Source organism: Poecilia formosa, unplaced genomic scaffold (assembly GCF_000485575.1).
Source record: "Poecilia formosa unplaced genomic scaffold, Poecilia_formosa-5.1.2 Scaffold122, whole genome shotgun sequence".
In the NCBI taxonomy this organism is placed as follows: Eukaryota; Metazoa; Chordata; class Actinopteri; order Cyprinodontiformes; family Poeciliidae; genus Poecilia; species Poecilia formosa.
Genome location: NW_006800061.1, coordinates 1,070,543 through 1,088,584, shown reverse-complemented (window position 1 = coordinate 1,088,584; position 18,042 = coordinate 1,070,543). Strand labels below are relative to the sequence as shown.

General features: G+C 37.4%; 1 protein-coding gene across 4 annotated transcripts in view; it reads left to right on the top strand.

The window, feature by feature from the left end:
- The first annotated feature begins 6,437 nt into the window (after window positions 1-6,437).
- Window positions 6,438-18,042, top strand: part of LOC103144167 (inositol-trisphosphate 3-kinase B-like) — a 31,623-nt gene continuing 20,018 nt past the window's right edge. The window contains exons 1-6 of one of the 4 annotated variants that reach the window (XM_007561020.2): window positions 6,438-6,803; window positions 6,946-7,022; window positions 11,988-12,195; window positions 12,368-12,518; window positions 13,640-13,918; window positions 14,640-15,623. In XM_007561020.2, coding sequence (XP_007561082.1) covers window positions 12,149-12,195; window positions 12,368-12,518; window positions 13,640-13,918; window positions 14,640-15,623 — 1,461 coding nt within the window. In that variant the 5' untranslated portion in view covers window positions 6,438-6,803; window positions 6,946-7,022; window positions 11,988-12,148. Of the gene's footprint in view, window positions 7,023-11,987; window positions 12,196-12,367; window positions 12,519-13,639; window positions 13,919-14,639; window positions 15,624-18,042 lie in introns of all 4 variants that reach the window. The other 3 variants (XM_016675911.1, XM_016675912.1, XR_001663211.1) reach the window with 3 other exon arrangements.

Genomic DNA, 18,042 nt, shown 5'->3' with positions numbered 1-18,042 from the left:
AAACAAGTCTCTCGGACACACGCGCCGTGTTTACTTATGTGTTTGTCAACAATCTAGAACAATGCAGCCACGAAGAATTGGACAGTGTTTTAAAACGGGGTGTTTAAAGAGTTGCGAGTTGTGTTTCCTTAATTGATCAAATTGAATAACGCTGAAACATACAAATTTTGGAGAAACTAGTTCTCCACAGTGTTGGAGAATTCAATTCAGTTTATTTATGGAGGACCAAGTCACGGCATGTCATCTCGAGGCACTTTTCAAAAAGAAAGTCGTTTCAGTTCAATCACACAAACATTCTAAGTGATATTATTTATCAAACAGTGAATTAAGTTCAGTTCATTATTCAAATTAGTTTTAAAAGTACTCTCTCTAAGGAAAGGATTCACACTTCCTGGAGGACCACATAGCAACAGACAATCACTCTTATTGTGTCGCTGACTTTAAAGTGATTCCTCATTCCTAGCATGAATGTAGTTACAGTGGGGAGGAAAAGAAAAACCCCTTAACAGGAAGAAACATCTAATAGAACCAAAACCTGGCTCAGTACAAGCAGCCACCCACTGGGAGTGTGAGAAGACAGAGAAGACACACAAAAAGAAACAGATGTAGGAGTACTTTTTATGTTCATGAGAGTAAAAAGATAATAAAAAGAGATGGAGAAGGTTTAGTAATTGGCCTTGTCTGTTCCCAGACACTCTATCTCACTCTGGGACTGCAAGAGGGTTGACTTACTATTCAGAAACAGCTGCTGGATCTTGGTTGCCCAGCAGGCTCAGCTTCTTTTGCTTCTTCTGCTTCTGGGTCAAACATGTATCTGTTACCAGCCATTCTCAAGTGTATAAAGTGTAAACACTGAGATGCACTTATTTCCACAATAGTGATGTAGCCCTAAAAATGTATTCTGAAATGAGCTCAAAATAGACAGAACTGGCTGGGCGACATCTCATAATCTGAAAATGATTTTTTTTTTGTTAAAAATAAATAAATAAATAAATAAATAAATAATGAACACATTTTGTATGGCCCACAGAGCTACATTAGCTGATTAAAGGGAGCTTATTACCCTAAAATGGGTGATTGAAGAACAGTCTTTGAAAACAACGACAGGTTTTCCTCATATTGTTTTATGACCTGTTTTATAAACACTGGCAATTTTAAGTTATGTCAAAGCGAACTCCAAGATTTCTGCATTACATCACATCCAGAGATCAGGAAACATTTATAATAATCATGACAGAGTAATTATTGTTGATTTTTCATGAATCCAAGCCTCTGCATTCTGCATTTCAGCCAACAGTTTGTATTTTCACACCTTTGCTGCTGTATTTAGAACAGCAACAGAGCATCAAGCAACATCTATGAACCATTTTGGATGAACAGATATACCTAATAGCTTTTCATCATGATTGATAAGCTTCAGCTAAAGCTAAAAGAGTGAAACGATGGCGTCTTCAATCTAAGAATAGCAGCTCTCTTTGGCATGCAAATTCTCTACAAATGCTGCATGGCAACACTGTGGCAAGTCTTTTATTGATATATTTACATATTTATATGATAGTATTAAAGTTGGTTTCATAAGTCAACCATTAAGGTTTGATTTTAGCACAGTGTAGTTTTGAGGCAATAAAATTTCTTTAACGTTAGACAAATTGATATCTCCTGACAACATGCAGTATATACAAAAGCCACTAGGGGGCAAAAGCTTATTCTCCCATTACCAGAGTCTCATTTGATTTCAGGAAAGATGGAGTCCTTTTTTTTAATATATGTTGTTAAATAAGTTGATAGAGAGTTAAAATGTTTTTTTCCTCTTTTCTTGAAAACTGAAAAAAATAGTGTTAGTCTGTATGTTCAACAAACTTTAGTCTATATGTTCTACATTTAATTCAACCTATCATAAGTGTTATTATTATTATCATAAGTGTCTTACAAATGAGATTTAAGTTCCAAATTCTGCAAGAAAAATCATCTACATCCAAGATTTTAGTGTTGATACGGCAGACAAAATAGATTCTTAGATTTTCTCTTTTAGTCCAGTCCTCACCTGATGAAGCATCAGTGTTGTCTGAGACGGTGATGATCAACCAGGAAGGTCTATAAGCAACTGGCTGGCTGACCCAAATGTAAAAGTCTACAGTTTCATGGGGAAAGTGATGATCAACCAGGAAGACCAAGCTCTATAATCAACACTTGTGAACTTGGCTGACCCAAATGGAGAAGTCTAGGTTTTTATGGTCCTATACTAGCCAAATAGACATAACTCTGTTTGGCTAGTATGCCGAATGCTTAAAAGAAGGGCTTTCCGCAGTCAAACATGGTAATGGCAACATCATGCTGAGGGTCTGTGTCACTGCCAGATCTAGTGATGCATTGAAAAAAGTGGCTTGAATAATAAAGAAGTCTTCCTCAAATTTGGAAGAGAATTTCCTCAAAATTTCACAGCAGCTAGATGGTCAAAATTAGGACAATTTGTTCCAGCAGGACTTTTGACCAGGACTAAAGTTCTGAGGTTTCATACATTTAAACTTTTACACGTTTCCATCCTCAGACCAACAATTAAACACATTTATTTATCGGGGAGAAAAACTGAAGCAAAATCTAAATTCTCTGCACGTAATCTGCTTTCTGGCTTCGTGAAATGTCCCCCTGCTGTTTCATTGCTCTTTGTGGACAGCAAATTCATTTTACTGTGGCTGCAACCCTGACAACATTCAAATCAACATTTTTCAGCACTAAACTCTTAGTTCATCTTAGTACTTGTCATTGTTAACATGATTTATCAATTGAATCTATTAACTCCTTAAAAAAATTGAAAATAATTACGCATGGGGAGTCAGACAGAGGTAATTCGAGAAAACAACTTTGAAGAATTAAGTTGTAAATGATATTCGGCTAATTATGAAAACATAAAGTTGACACCTGAAGTTTACATGCACCAAACAGAAAGACACATACACCTCTTTTTCCCACTGTCTGAAGTTAAATCAGTCCAAACTTCTCTTGTTTTATGTTAGAATTACCAAAATTATTTATTTATCGATGTCTCCAGAATCAAAAGTTTACATGAAAAAATGATTGCTTTAAATGACTTGGCAAACCCCAGATGATACCAGTTTTTACAAACTTCTTATGTGATACATTTGAGTTAATTGGAGTCACACCTGCGATTGTACTTTAAGGCCACACCTGAAACACACTGCTTTCTGTTTTGATGCCATAGGAAAGGAATGGGGAAGCAGCAGGGCCTGGCAATAACTCAAAGTTGGAGACAAAGTCAAAGAGCCGAGTCAGTAGAAGTAGAGGGAAGAAGAAGTTGCCTGCTTTCTGCAGCGCTGTAGCTGGAGCCTTCCAAACACATGTGGCCTTGAGATTAGCTCAAGGACAGTCTGTACAAAGCCCCATTAAACTGTGTTTTCCTGGTCTGTTCAAGCCTTAATACCACACAAAGCAATGGTAAGTGTGATGCCATTGGAGTCTGCTTCCCAAATTCTCAGGATTGCTAAATTATACTTCTGTAATCCAGTCTGGGTTCGACATTTGCCAGAAGAACAACCTTGTTAGACAGCATTCTGTTTGTTTTTCAGAAGTGGGGATTTACCTTTTAGAACTTTTGGAAGGATCTTTTAATGCTTCCGCATGCCAAGACATGTTGGACAATTTTATACTTCTGACTTTTTGTGAACAGATTTATGACGGGCTCTTCCTGACTGAGAGTTCTCAACCCATCTTCAAAGTTTCAAATTTCTTCTTTTGATGTTTCCTTTACTCAGGTCTGCATCGCAGGATGTCTTTTGACAAGGTTGTTTAAGCAATGAGAAGCTACTCACTGCATCACTGGGGTTAACTAACTTATTACTAGCTGAAACATAGTCAGACATTCAGTAATTATCCATCAGGAGGCTATAGTTTATTTGCTTTTTATGGAAAAAGTGAATAGCAGTGCTGTAAAAAAATCAAGTCACACAACAAAGATACTCATTACATTTGGAGAAAAAAACCAAATGAGTTCCCAGACTTTGTTTCCTTAAAAAAAGAAAAGTAAAAGAGCGATAACCAGTCTGTGTCTGTTGCTCCTTAATCTGATGAACCTCCTGCCAGGCACAAAGGTTTTTTTAAAATGTAACCTTTCTACCAATTTCTGCCACAATCAGCTTATTCAAGTAAGTATTTAACAAAAGGTGTGTCTTATAATTATATTTTCAAGCAGTATCTGAGAGTAAATGCTACCCTTATTAGCATGTTTTTAAGATTTAGTAACGGTAGCTAATATCCGAAGGGACTTTCCGTTGTTGTTACAAAATAAAGGTAGCTTGTAATATGTAGCTTCTGACAGAACTGTTTCACTGTTGGTGTTTCCCACCTGAAGTAGCCACAAAACTAATAGAACAGTTTTTACTTACTTACTTGGTGAATAGTTGTTGGATTTTATTTCCTGTGTGGACAGACCAAGAAGAGGAGGTAAAATAAATAAATTATTGCTTTAAAAAAAATCCTATGAGATCCATCATTTTTAATAGCTTTCCCTGACAGCTTTAAAATGGATTATTTCAATATCTAATGTATTTGGACTTGTTTGTAAAGAGAATATAAACCTTTGTTTATATTTTCTTGCAGAGTAAATTTTGTCATTTGATCCTTTTACATGGAAACAAGGAAAATATGGGAACAGTGTATCCCTGTTTTGCATGATCCACAAAAACAACAACAGGCTAATGATGAAGCTTTTCTCTTGCTCTCTAATCTGTTATGTTAAATATTATATATAGACTTTTTGTCACATTCCTAGCGTTGGAATGAAATAGTAATAAGAAGTATTTATTTTTTTTACATCATTTAAATATTCTCAAGAAAATAGTTGGTAGATCAAATTACTTGACATGTATATCTTGGGCTGCACAGTGATGCAGTTGGTAGCACTGCTGCTTTGCAAGCAAGAAGATCTTGGGTTTGAATCCCAGCCTGGAGTCTTTCTGGACAGAGTTTGTTTTCCCTGTGCATGCGTGGATTATCTCCAGCTTCCTCCCACTGTCCAAAAACATCACTACTGGGTCAATTAGTCTTGTTATTATAACGTCTCCCTCTTTGTTAGATCGTTTGTGTCTTTTTGGAGGTACATGTTGCAGATCTGGTTTTGAAGTATGTTCAGGGTAGATAAATTAAAATCACTAAGTTGCCTAATGATGCTTCTGGTGCTGCTGTGTAATTATGCAACTGTATTGCATCCTATTTTACTTCATAAAATAGTAAAATAGGATGCTGTTAATCTCCATACTGGATCATTTGTTATGTTGACAACATCAAGTTGTCTCCTGCGATGCAAATACATGTTTTGTTTGTACTGTTCAGCAACAGCTAAAACTTATTTATGCCTGTCCTGGAAAGGTCCATTGAAGACATATTTGTGACATTTCTTCATACATAGAGGCTCTAAAAGACTATTTTAGTAGTTTATTGTTTAAGCCTTTTAATTTTTCTGAAGGTCAATCTTAGCTTCCACAAGGGTTCTAATGTTCATTTGAATATTGTTTTGCCTTTTCAAAAAGACTTCATTTAAGAAGACTAACAGTATCTATTATTAAACGCTACATTACAGCCTTATGTATTATAGTAAAAATTGTTTAAAAATTATGCAATAATGTTTATTTGAGAGTAAGTAAAGTCTACATAGAACATCAAGACTGAATCCATAAAAAAAGGCACTTGGGATAACAAATCTAAAATAACTTGTCTGCATGGTAAACCTCTAATGGAGGAGTGTCACACATTTGATGAAAATAGAAACATTTTAAGATTTTTATTGCTGAATTAAATTTATCTTAAAATCAAAATAATTAAGTACGACTCAAAGTTTTTAATGTCTTTAATGAGTTGCTTTCTCTATTTCTTTCATCATCAATAGGGCGACAAACATCCAGAGTGAGACACAACCTGTTCTTTCTGGAGACAATAGAACAAAACATTTTTCTAGAAGCACAAAAATATGAAATTGTTGTGTTGAAAAATATAAAATAGGACACTGTAGACTTTTTTTTTCAAAAAAGTAAATGTGAGACTCTATAGTTTTTTGACCTACAATATACTACAAATACCTATTCTACAAAAATCTGACTATGTTATTAAATTGAAATATATATACACATTTCAAGTTCAAAGAACTACTTTTGCTTTTTTTTTATTTTGAAAAAAAAAAAATTCTGGTTCACAGGAACTTTTAACTGAGAACTTTGGCCTAGAAGTTTGAACACCAAAGTGTATGTGGTGGGTTCTGGGGGGATTTCAAATAATTATCTCACCTTGGGCACCAGAATCCCTAGAACCGGCTCTGAATAAGAACATTAAAGGAGAGTACCACCTCCTCTGCAGTGGTAGCCGTAGTATTTGACTTTGGGCTCTCAAACTTTTCATTTCTACTCAGCTCATGTACGCGTCCGAGCACGTGCGTGCGAGGGTTTCCCCCATGCTGCACGTTCACGTGCACGCAGCTTTTTCAATCTTTCTCCCCCCTTCCACTAAACCGAGTCCACGCGAGGGAGTGACAGAGAGAGAAAGAGAGCAAGAGATAGAGAGAGGACGAGCTTCCGCCTTCATACTCGCAGACACAAAAAGCTTTACTACACTCAGAGAGGAGTCGAGCAACGGATGATAACAGACACCAATCCCCCCCAAAAAACTGCTGTCCATCCACAGGACCGGGCAGCACCGGGCTGCAGCAGTCCGGACGGCTTTCGAGGTTCAGGCGGGTGGAGAAACAAGCGGATGCTCTTCGTCGCGAAAGGCTAATTTTCCTCTTTTTTAAAGTGGAGGTGGGTCTTTTTTTATGTGTGCGCGAAGAGGTGGAGGAGCAAAAGCAGAAAACCGGCGAGTGCGTCTAACAAAGTTGCTTCGTGACAAGTGAAAACAAAGATGGTGCACGACGGCTGATTTCTTTGTATGTTTCACACATAGAGATATTGCATCTGCTCGGTTTAATACAAAAAAGTGTCCCGGAGAAGACCCGGAGGAGACGGGACGGGGTGGAGGAGGTAAGACAGCAACCCGGGCCGCTGTAACATGCTTTCTCACGTCATTATTTTGAACATTGCAGCTGGATTGTTGTTTATTACACTTTGTTAGCACTAACTGCACTTAGCGCCGTGGCAGAGTAGACCCTTCAGGAACACAGGCGTAAACATTAGTTAAGATGGTGGGAAAGTCAAAGAATGTGCGGAATTTTAAACGATCCTTGTGGAAATGTTGTCTTACACAAGCTGCCTCATACATATTTCTTTGAAGATACACACGTCTTTGGAGATTTGGCCCCTGCAGTGCAAAGAGCAGCGGCACTGTTTGTTGATCTGTGCACATTTTCACATTTTCCTTGATAAAGTTGGATCTGCATTCACTTAACATTCAGTCATATCAGGCTGCTTAGAGGTACAAAAAGCTCTTTAAATCCTCATGAAATGCAGCATAAGATGCAGTTTAAGTTGACAAATTTCTTATTGTATGTAATATAAGTACAAAGTATTTTTTGCTAAATTTTTACACTTGAATATTTTAACCTATCACTCATAATGAAAAAAAAATGCACTCAGTTAGAATTTTATTTCTATTAAACTGCTGATAAAATAGTGCAAATTATGCAAAGTAGGTTTCTGGAAGATTTATCCTCTGTTAGCATTTAAAATAATAATAATAAAATAAATATAGGCACATGAATACTTTTCATTTTAGAAGAAAATAAACTTATTATTACTGTTTATTAATATGATTATTATTACACAAGTATACGTCAAATTATTTTGCATTTGAACTCAAGCCCTTTTCTTGTGAGCTTTAGATGACAGGATGTCAGGATTAGAGGAAAATGAGGATGAAATTAATGACAGATTTCTTTCTTTTGTAATATTTATGTGCTAATTACTGTGCAAGGTAAATTGAGTGCACCAAGTTAAATATTTGTTCAACTGATACAAATTAAGAAATACAGATGCACCACCAACCTATGCATGAGTTTAATACAAATTAGAGAGGATGATGCTATTGTAATTCATTCGTTGCAGGTTGGATTCAAATGACCTATTTCAAAAAAACCTGCAACCTCTTTTTTTTTTTTCTTTTTTTTTTTAATTACATGTTATAGTCCTCCAAGTTAAAAATCAGTTTTATGATCAGAAAGTATCAGCCTGTATTGGCCAGGAAAAGCCTGATTGGTTCATCTCTACTAATAAGCACTCGTCAGAGTCACCAATAAAACACCCACAAGCAAAACTCATGAAACGGAGTTGCTTGCTGTGAAAGCGTTACACAGCAGATAAATGCATGCTGTCTCCCCGCTGCTGTCCTTAATGCACTTTTTAAAAACCTCTCCACCAGCTGATTGTTGTATGCATAACTTGCCCACTCATGTAGGCAAGCGAACGGTTTGGAGTCTCAACGTGGTCCCACTCGCTCTGATGAGCAAGGCCGAGCTGAAGCACAAATAACACTGAAGGGCCTGACTGAGATGCACTAAAGTTAGCACAGGTCTGCCTGTGGCCTTGAAGCTTGACTCATCTGTGCGATGTTAAAGGCATGGCCCGGGTATTTGTTTGCCTTTCTGTTTAATCGCTGTTGCCGTTGGACCTTTGCCAGCGCGATAAAAGAAAACGCTCAGATCACAACAGGATTTGCATGTTTTTGTGCCGGCATAATGAAGTTGTGACGGATGGATCAAAATACACGGCGCTGTCTCTTTTAAAGTCTGTGTCCCTTCGTTCCTGTATAATTTTTTTTTAAGTTTTAGTGGATTGAAGAGGTTGTTCGTACCCTCTGATTTCATCCAGTACATCTCTGGATGGGTGATTAACTGCTGAGTCAAAGCAAAGGTTGGGTTTGGGTTTTAGCTGCTCAAAGTTGTTGTTTTTTTATGAGAAATTTGGCTACAAAAAGAAAAAGACTGAGCTTTTCTCTAGACTGCAAAGACCACGTGCCCCACACAGTGTGAAATTGGTCCTTGGTGCCCAGTGCTGCTTCATTACACTCCCTCTGTTTGACAGAAAGTAAATCTGCTCCTTCTGCATGAGGGGTTCAGAACAGACAACAGAACCAAAATAACTCTGACACACCTCTCTTTCCATCTTCTCACTCATTCTTTTTTATTTACTTGTTTTCACTAACACTTTATAACCATTCGCACAAATGAAGCCAACATTTATTACGTTGTGTGATGTTAAAGAAGAGAAAGAAAGAAAAAAAGCAGTGGTGATGGTTATTAAGCCACTTTCTAGTCAAGAGGGGCCCTATCAGATCGTCTTTTCAGTTTCTTTCTAAGTGCGTCACTACCCAATAAGGAAATCCCATATTTACCCCACGGTTCGTGACCTGATGTTTTTACTTATCTGGAATCAAAACTTATTATTGAGGCTGCTTTCCGTCAGCCCTGCGCATGACAAGAAGAACTGGTTGCTTCAGTGAGCCCCCGAGAACCAGAATACAAAAGACTCGAAAAAAAGCTCTTGATTTGCAGAGATAACGGCTTCAGTTTAGTTTCTCTGAGTGTACCGACAAATAAAGCAGAGTGGAAAAATAGACGGCGGTGTGATTAAAGTCTGATAAAATGTTGGCTGTTCGAAAGAAATATCCTTGAAACCAACGTTTTTGAACACAAAGACTTATTACTCGCCAGAAACAGTTTATCATAATCACTCATCTGCCAGATACTGTGGATGTTTCAGTGCTTCACTGAAGCGGTCTTGAGTTGAAGCATGACATCTCTAACAAGTAGCTGGCAAATAAGGCGAAGCACTAAGCAGGTTTTCTGCAGCTGACCATCTGCGCATGGAATGCCAGTCTTCAACTCATGTTGCTCAGTCAAGCTGATTTGCATAGCTTGTTTCACAGCGGGATATGATAAAACAAGCTATTATGCCGTGTTTAAACTGACCAGTGCAGAACTAAAACTGTAGTATGCCACAGTTCACCTCTAGTTGGGGTTAATTCATATCTTACTTTGGTTGCGTAAGAGCAGAGGTTGATAAATTGCATAAAAAGAAAACAAACACTAAAAACAAAACTACACAACATTTAGTCAGTGTGTTTTTTTTTGTTAAAGAAGTGCAGCTTTTGTTAGTTTTTACTATGTCTGTGTCACTGCATCTTTAGGGAGTCCTTTGCTCTCGTTTTTTTCTTCCTCCCTCTTCGTCATTGCAGCAACTTTTCCTACGATACTTTAAAGCAGCTAAGAAGTTGTAAAAGAGCAAGACAACTGATTCTCAGTTGTAATTTGGAAAATCATGGTATACATATAAAAACAAAACTATGAATGCCATAAAAATTAATGCACACTTTGCATTAGCTTTCAAAACTATGAAAACCTCTGACATTTTTTGATTTAAACTGTTATTCTCACTTCTGCTAAAATTATGCAACATATTAACTTTATTAGGTATATGACGGTTAGTGATGCACCAATTGAGCTTTTCCCATCTGATACTGATAGCTGGTTTTCTTGACTGCTGACCTGTAACACATGTACAACAAAAAAGTGCTTTGCACTTTGTTTTCTTTCTTTGCTTTTTTTTTTTTTAAGATACAAATACATGCGTCAAAGCGTGAGCTGTTTGTTGATGAATTTATGCAAAGAAATTACTGGGTGTTCTTGGTTTTGATGCATTTATTGAATAAGAAAAAAATAAAATTTTGATCAGTGATCAGAACCAGCCGTTTTTTGTTTTCTTTGAATAATCTTACCAGTTTTATTATCATTCAAATTATTTAATTTTAAGAGTATTCACTTACACATGTGATCTGTTTTTCAGTTGATGCGTGTCTAAGAGTGTTATCCGTAACTTTTATTTACTTTTCTCCAACTCTGATATTCACTCTTAAGTAAGAATAAACATCTGTTAAATTTACTTGTAGTTTCCTATTGCACATAATATTAATGTTTTTCTTTTTTGTTCTGTAAACATTTAACAGGTTGATATTAGCTTGTTATTTAGTCAGGTTATCTGCTCATGTAGTCAAGTGGTAGCTAATTGCTTAGGAAACATGCTACTTTTGTTGTTGCCTTAAAAGGAGTGATGAAGAACTTTTTTTTTTCATCTCCAGTCTTGTGCTGCACAATATATTGTGAATATCTTCATCACAATGTGTAAAAGTTGTGTTGCAAAAGTGTTTGCTTTTATAATTGTTGGCTAATATATTCAAAGTGTTTTGATCTTGCAGTTTTAATTGTTATGTAATAATTAGCTAGCAGAAGACACTTTCACAGCAACAGATGGAACCACGAGACTTTCCTGAAAATGCTAAAGGTCAAGGAGTGGCTGAAGTATAGATAAAGAGAAAAGATGAACATGGGTATCTTTTGTGCTGAATATCGTCAGCGCAGTATTTAACAATATTTAATTGCAAGATTTTCTAATATTGTGCAACCTTTCTAACTGGTTTCTTGTTTTAGCCAGTTGACCAGCAGTGCAGAGCAATTGTTGGGGGAGGGGCAATTTCAAACAGCCAAAAAACAAACTTCAGCATTTTTTTCTGGTACTTTGTTTTTAGTATTTTAATCCATTGGGATAGAATGAAGGAAACCTTTTATGGTTTTGTAACTTTTTAAAACGTAGGGATATATTGATAGCAGCAAATAACTCATCTGTAATAGTTTTCACGTTTTCTTTTTTTATTGATGGAAGGACAATTCGTCTTTGTGCAGAAATAAGAGCTGTTTTATGCTGTAGAATTTGTTCCCTGAATAAACTCTGTCTGCTCCTTAAATTCCCCTTCTCTTTATTCAATTTATTAATTTACGGATTAAATAACGTGATTCAATTTTGAACAACAGCGTCACATGAATAATGTTTTTTGTTTGTGACGCACTTCACAATGACTCTCGCTACTTAAAAATCCCACAGCCAGTATCTTTCGCTTGCAAACAGAACTTTTATACAGACTCTTGCTTCAGGTGGGTATATTTGCAAGAATTTAACAGCACGTAGTAAGCTCATCTGGCTCTTTCTCTTCGTTTCCAGCGGCGGGGACCTGTTTTCCTGCTGCCGATCTTCTGTTGCTGCTTCTTTGTGGACGCAGACAAAACCCTGAGAGCTGTTTGGCGCGGCAGGCATCCCTGCAGCTTCAGGGGACTTTGTCAGATGTGTACCCAGCATACAAAGCCCCTGGCCTGGCCGTGGGGATGGCAGCCTCTGCCTTGAACCTGAACGGCCTTGGAGTCATGAACAGGTACAAGGACTTTGATAAAAATCAGTTATTTATACAAGTTTTGTTACTATGCTAAATAAGAAACTGTTAGACCAAAGTGGTGAGATTGATCTTACTTATTCAAAGTGTTTTTTTTTTGATAATGTCTCCGTATGATGTTTGTTAATGACGTATGTTTCCCTCCTCTCTGCAGCAGCAACCAGTTTCACTCCCAGCCAGGGTCCTCCAACGCCACCTCTAGAACAAACACCAGCCCAGTGGGCCGACCTGTGCTGCCGGTTCCGGATCGGAGCACGTATTGTCCGTTACTGGGGGGAAGCCTCTACAGCCCAACGAGTCCTAAGGTAGCAACAGCACCATGTCCAGCCAGTCTGGAGACATTTCTTTATATTTCCAACCAGCTCCTCTGAAGTGAATTTAGAAACATATGCTGTTAACTTTAGAAAGAGCGTGGACCACCATATTGTGTATGTATCTGGGGTCTTTGGAGTACTTCTAGTCTTTAAGTGACTTTTAAACTTTGGTTTTTGTGACTCGGTGGAGACAATGGTGTGTGGTTTTGTTGGCTTGCAGTTAGATTTAAAACATTATTGTGTTGTATCTGTACTTTTGGGATAAGTGTGGACAATTGATTCTGTTCAGACTTTTATTAAAGTTTAATTTTGCTTGATAAAAAACTCCTCTATAATAACGTAGAAAAAGTTTTCCTATCTTCATAACACACTTGCAGCAGGAGTAGAATGGTATATATTAAGGAGATAGCGACGTTTTGGGGCAACTTAGGAATACTTTCTTTTGGCTTTTCAAAACCAGAGTCAGTCACAAACGACAAGCTGAAGTTTCTGTAACCTGCGTAGAATTATTTAAGTTTGGCCGGTCCAAAAAGCAGCGTTTTGACACATCTTTCCTCAACTTGGCACCTTTAATAAGAAAATACTTTCTATCATCTTTGATTGTGTTGAAATTTATTTCAAAGCATTGTATTCTTTCTTATGAATAGCACAGCAGTTTATTTTATTGTTAATTTACTCTCAATTTATGCAAAATCAGTATGTGTTCACCATTTTGTAAAAATAAATCATTTTTAAGTATTTTTTTTTCTATATAGCACCCCAGCAGCACTTTTGTTTTAATCCTGGATGGAAATATTCTTTGGATTGGTGTCAGGCTAAAGGCGCTCTTTCTACTTTCACAAGAGATGTGATGGTGTTTTTATATCATAAGATCTGGTTTCATCCTTAATTTTTAAATAATAAAAATAATATAGTTATTTACAAAAATAATACCTGCTCTAGAAAGCACATAATAGTCAAAACACAATGTGTTTCCCTCCCTGGAGTTTAGTTCAGAAGTCAAAGCTAAACAGCTGAAACATGAATAAATCTGTCATAAATGCGTCAAAATAACTCCACATTATTGTGAATTATTAATGGTGGCTGCTAATGTCCTGTCTTCCTTCCCTTAGACGAGCCCCCGATCTCTTAGCCAAGCCTTCGTCTTTCCCCCTCCTCCAAATTTGCTCTCCCCCTTCGACACAACTCGCCCTCGCTCCCCCTCGCCGCGAAGCCCGGAGCGCCTGGGAGTCAATGTGGGCCAGCGCATCCGACGCCTGAGCGGTGAAGACAGAGGGGAGGGAGACGGGCAGGAGGAGACGGGAGGAGGGACGAGAGGCGGTGAGGCGCGAGACGAGAGGAAACGCCAGGAACATCTGCTCCGGATCCACAGAGAGCTGCAAAACGTTGAGGTGATTTTATCTACTTTCTAACAGAAATTTATCTTTATGTAGTCATCTGTGCAGCTCTTTATTTACATCTGATTATGCAAAGATTTTCAGTAATGGATGAAAACTCAGAGGAATTTACTTCTTTATTTTTTTTTAAGTCGATTGAATAACAGTGTTTCTAAGAGCTTTGTAGCAATATATGCTCCATTTTCCAACATGATTAAACTTTCCTTAGGGGAGTAAAGTTATTTTTGAAGAACTGTTGGGTTAAGGTTTGTTAAATATGTAATTTTTTTCTCTATTTATTGGAAAAAAATTAGCTATAATTGTGGTGTCTTTCTGAGTCATTCTACTTTCCCATTATATTGTTGGAAAAAATATAATTTAAACTGATATTTTAACATACTAAACAATTAAAAGGTTTTCTAAAAGATGTATTAAATATAAAACATTTACTGCATGCTTACATCCTTAACTTGGCTTGTAATGCTTAGTTTTATTTTGAAGAGTGCTGTTCACTCTATAGTGGGAAAATGTCCCATGATCTCAGTTTATATGCAGCATCATCCCATCAGGTCATAGAGACAAATTCCTGTTGATGTAGAAATTAGTGAGCCGTTGTGATTCCAAATACAATTTGTTTGCTTATATTCATACTGGATTTATTGTTAAACAATAAAAAACAATTGGAATCGTAATAAATGTTCAAAACAAATACTCCTTTATTATTCCTGTCTTTTAGGTCAGGGGGAAAGTGGGCATCTTCGAGGCCCACATTTCCGGGATCCGCGCCCAGGTCCTCAACAGTGAACTCCAGCGCAGTCCTCGGACGACAAGACGAGCGACTAGCCAGTCCTCTTCGCCTCCCAGCCTAGGAAACACACTTCTCGAAAATCCAATGACCCACCCACAAGTGACTAAAGTACCTTCTGTCGCCCAAAATGGCAGAGAGGTGGAGGAAGGGGTGATGGAAAGACTAATGAAGGAAGGTGGAATGGATGAGGGCGAGAAGAACAGCAATGCTGTGAAGTCAAACACCGAGAACAAGACACTGATTGATCAAAATGACTGCCATTCACAAACAACGTTACGAACTCCTTATGGGGATAAACGGATTATTTGTTGTTCGCCTGAGACGTCAGGAAAACATTCAGCTACAGATGAGGAGAATAAGGAAAAACTGAGAGAAAGGGAGGAGGAAAAAGTTAGAAAGGAGGTAGAAAACAGAGAAATGGAGCGAGACGAGAGAGAACGGACAAACAGAGAAAACAAAGATGAGCAGGAGGATCATTGGGATTCAAAAGTGGTTATTCAGACCGAAGGAAAAAGGTTTATCGGTATCTCCGAAGCCCCTTCTTTACCTCAAGGACATAACAGTAATAACATGAAGCTGAGTTCGCTGAACGCACCTGATCAAACGTCCGACCATTTATCCTCCCTGCTCCCCTCCATCCCTGCAGTCATAATCACCGACCACGGTTTGGAGAGCCGGTCCCAAACTACCGACGGCTCCGGCTCGGAGCGGGGACTGTCGCGGTCCCCGAGCCCCAGCTCCAGCCCCGTTCCATACTCCTCGTCTCGCCCCCTCAGGAAGCTGTCCTCCTCCTCCGCCTCCTCAGCCGGGTTCTCCTCGTCTTGGGAAGAGTCGGAGGACGATGTTTCCAGTGACACGGAGAAGGGAGACAATCTCCTGAATCCTGCACATCTCAGCTCTAAGCAGAAGGCGGTGAGTCGACACAAAATCTGTTTTTGTTTTCGGCTTGAACAAAAAGCTTGTCATTTACAGAGTTCCTCAAGGATTTCTTTTATTTTCATGAGAATAATGATCTATTTTTGATTGCGCTTTAAATTTAAACTCAATACAACAGATTAGCTCTGTTGTATTGAGTTGTTTTTTTAGATCAGAGTACTATATCTCATCTCAAATCTCTCTTAATAATGACTTAAGCGGAGGTATATTGCTCTATTACTTGCTTTCTGTATTCCCATCTGCAGGATCCAAAGTTTTGCAGCCAGGTTTCTAACTGGACCCAGAACAGAGACAGCTGCATAGTAGAAAAACAGACATTTACCCAGTAAAATAAGAGGAAGATCTTTAGTTGATATTAGGACAATATTGGTTAAATGGATAATAGCTGTACAATATTAGTAGATATTGATAAACAGTGTTAAAGTCTTTGTGCTTCAGTTTCTTTGCAAACCTAGGCCCCAGATTGCGACTCATGTCTCTAGCTATTATAAAAAATAAAATGATTTGTATCTCAGTAAGATGGTTTTGTTGAAAAAGTTGCATCTGGCCACATCTGCTTTGACTTTAACATCTTTATGCCCCCCTAGGATAATTTCTGCTGCATTAAGCAAAATGAATGACACTAATTATATTACTGGCATAAAGATTACATAAAGCATTTTATTTATGCATTTAGCCAGTATTTATTGCAGTATGTGCAGTATTCATATTTGCCCAGTGATATTATGAGAATAGTACATTTGCAATATATTGTACTGCCACTTAATGCGCTATTATTGGATGTGACATTTAATTATCTGATCTTCCTGGATGAGTAGAAGTGTGAAATCAACATTCATCAGATTATGCATTTGGTAAACTTCCACTGAATGCTTTTTGGAGCTTTTCTTAGGCGCAGATATTCGTGACAAAGTTGTTGAATCAACCCAGGAGGCAGAAACAGTGAAAATAATTATTACTGCAGTTATTTAGCAGCGTGAGTCTGTTCATGTTCATAGTTCACAGGTCACAATTCCAATATTAACAGGTCCACATTGACTTATAATTATTTGTACTTTGTTATATTATTGACCAACTAGCATACTGAATTTGTTGTTGCCTAACATTTGCAATCCTCCTTAAATGTGTTTTGTTCTCCCTTTGCTCACATAAATAGTGTTTAGTAATGGTAAAACTCCCAAAAAAGTTGCTCATATTCACATATAAGCAAAATCAGTAAAATACTGAGTGAAAAAAGGCTTATTTAAAAGATATGCCTTTTTTGCTCTTTCAATTTATTGCATGGTCAAAAACACGCAGTAATAATGATTTACTGCCAGATACTAAAAGTTGAAGTTACCTTGAACAAAAGATCAAAAATACTTACATCAGTTATTTTTACGATGGTATGGACGTAAAATTAAAATACGTTGACGTGGATTATGCATAATTGGGGTCATAAAGGCATAAAATCTTACTTTTTTAATAAAATCCTGGTTCATTCTAAACTTAATCGGCTGACAAAAATTGCAATTATGTAAAAATCTGACATCATCGGCGCTGTTACGTCTGCTACTTATTTGTACAAGGAAAAGTTTACCGTATCTCCTCCCAAAAAAATAATACAATTATGGTGAAAAACACACAGAAAAAGCAAAACGCAGTTGATTAGTTTGAATAGTTGTCATTAGTTCAAATTCTTACATTCGGATGAAGATGTAAGAATCTTTTTAGAATCAAGTTGAACTCAAGAAAAGAGACGTGCCACATATATCGGGTCGTTTTAAAGATGGTACAATAAACTATGCAGAGTTTGTCATGTAAGAACAAGCACCGCTCATTTCAAAGCCCTCATAAAAATTGAGCTACGCTCATGAACGTGTTCATGCACAACACTGCTAATTGGTAATTGCTGGTGTATCTTCTTTTGGAAGTGTAATTAGCGAAAGTGAGATCATCAACCAAGTATTTATTACCGACTGTTGTTAATATTCACTTTGGATTCTTTGCATTTGACTGCCATGACAAAACTTTTTTTTAAAAATCTAGTTTTATTCTACTTAACATAACATAACATGGCTTTTTAATGCAGTTTAATCTCTGTTAGCTTGTCTGACTGCTGTGAGAGGAAGTGCTTGTTTGGTTTTATTCTTCTGACTTTGGCTAAAGGGTCTCAAAGGGTGCTGGATGGATTACTGGGATGTCTCTATAGTTGTTTCCTCTTTCCACCCAATGGCTTTTAACTTTGCTGATCCCCGATCCCAACTGGGAGCTCATAGCATGTGTTTGTCGCATTACTTTGTAGAAAACCATTCTTTAACCCGTCTCTGTATAGAACGTTTTCTACACGAAGCTGTTTAACGAAAGTGCTGAAAGGAGCCATTAACGCGCCAAACCTGTTTTATTGTCTAAAATA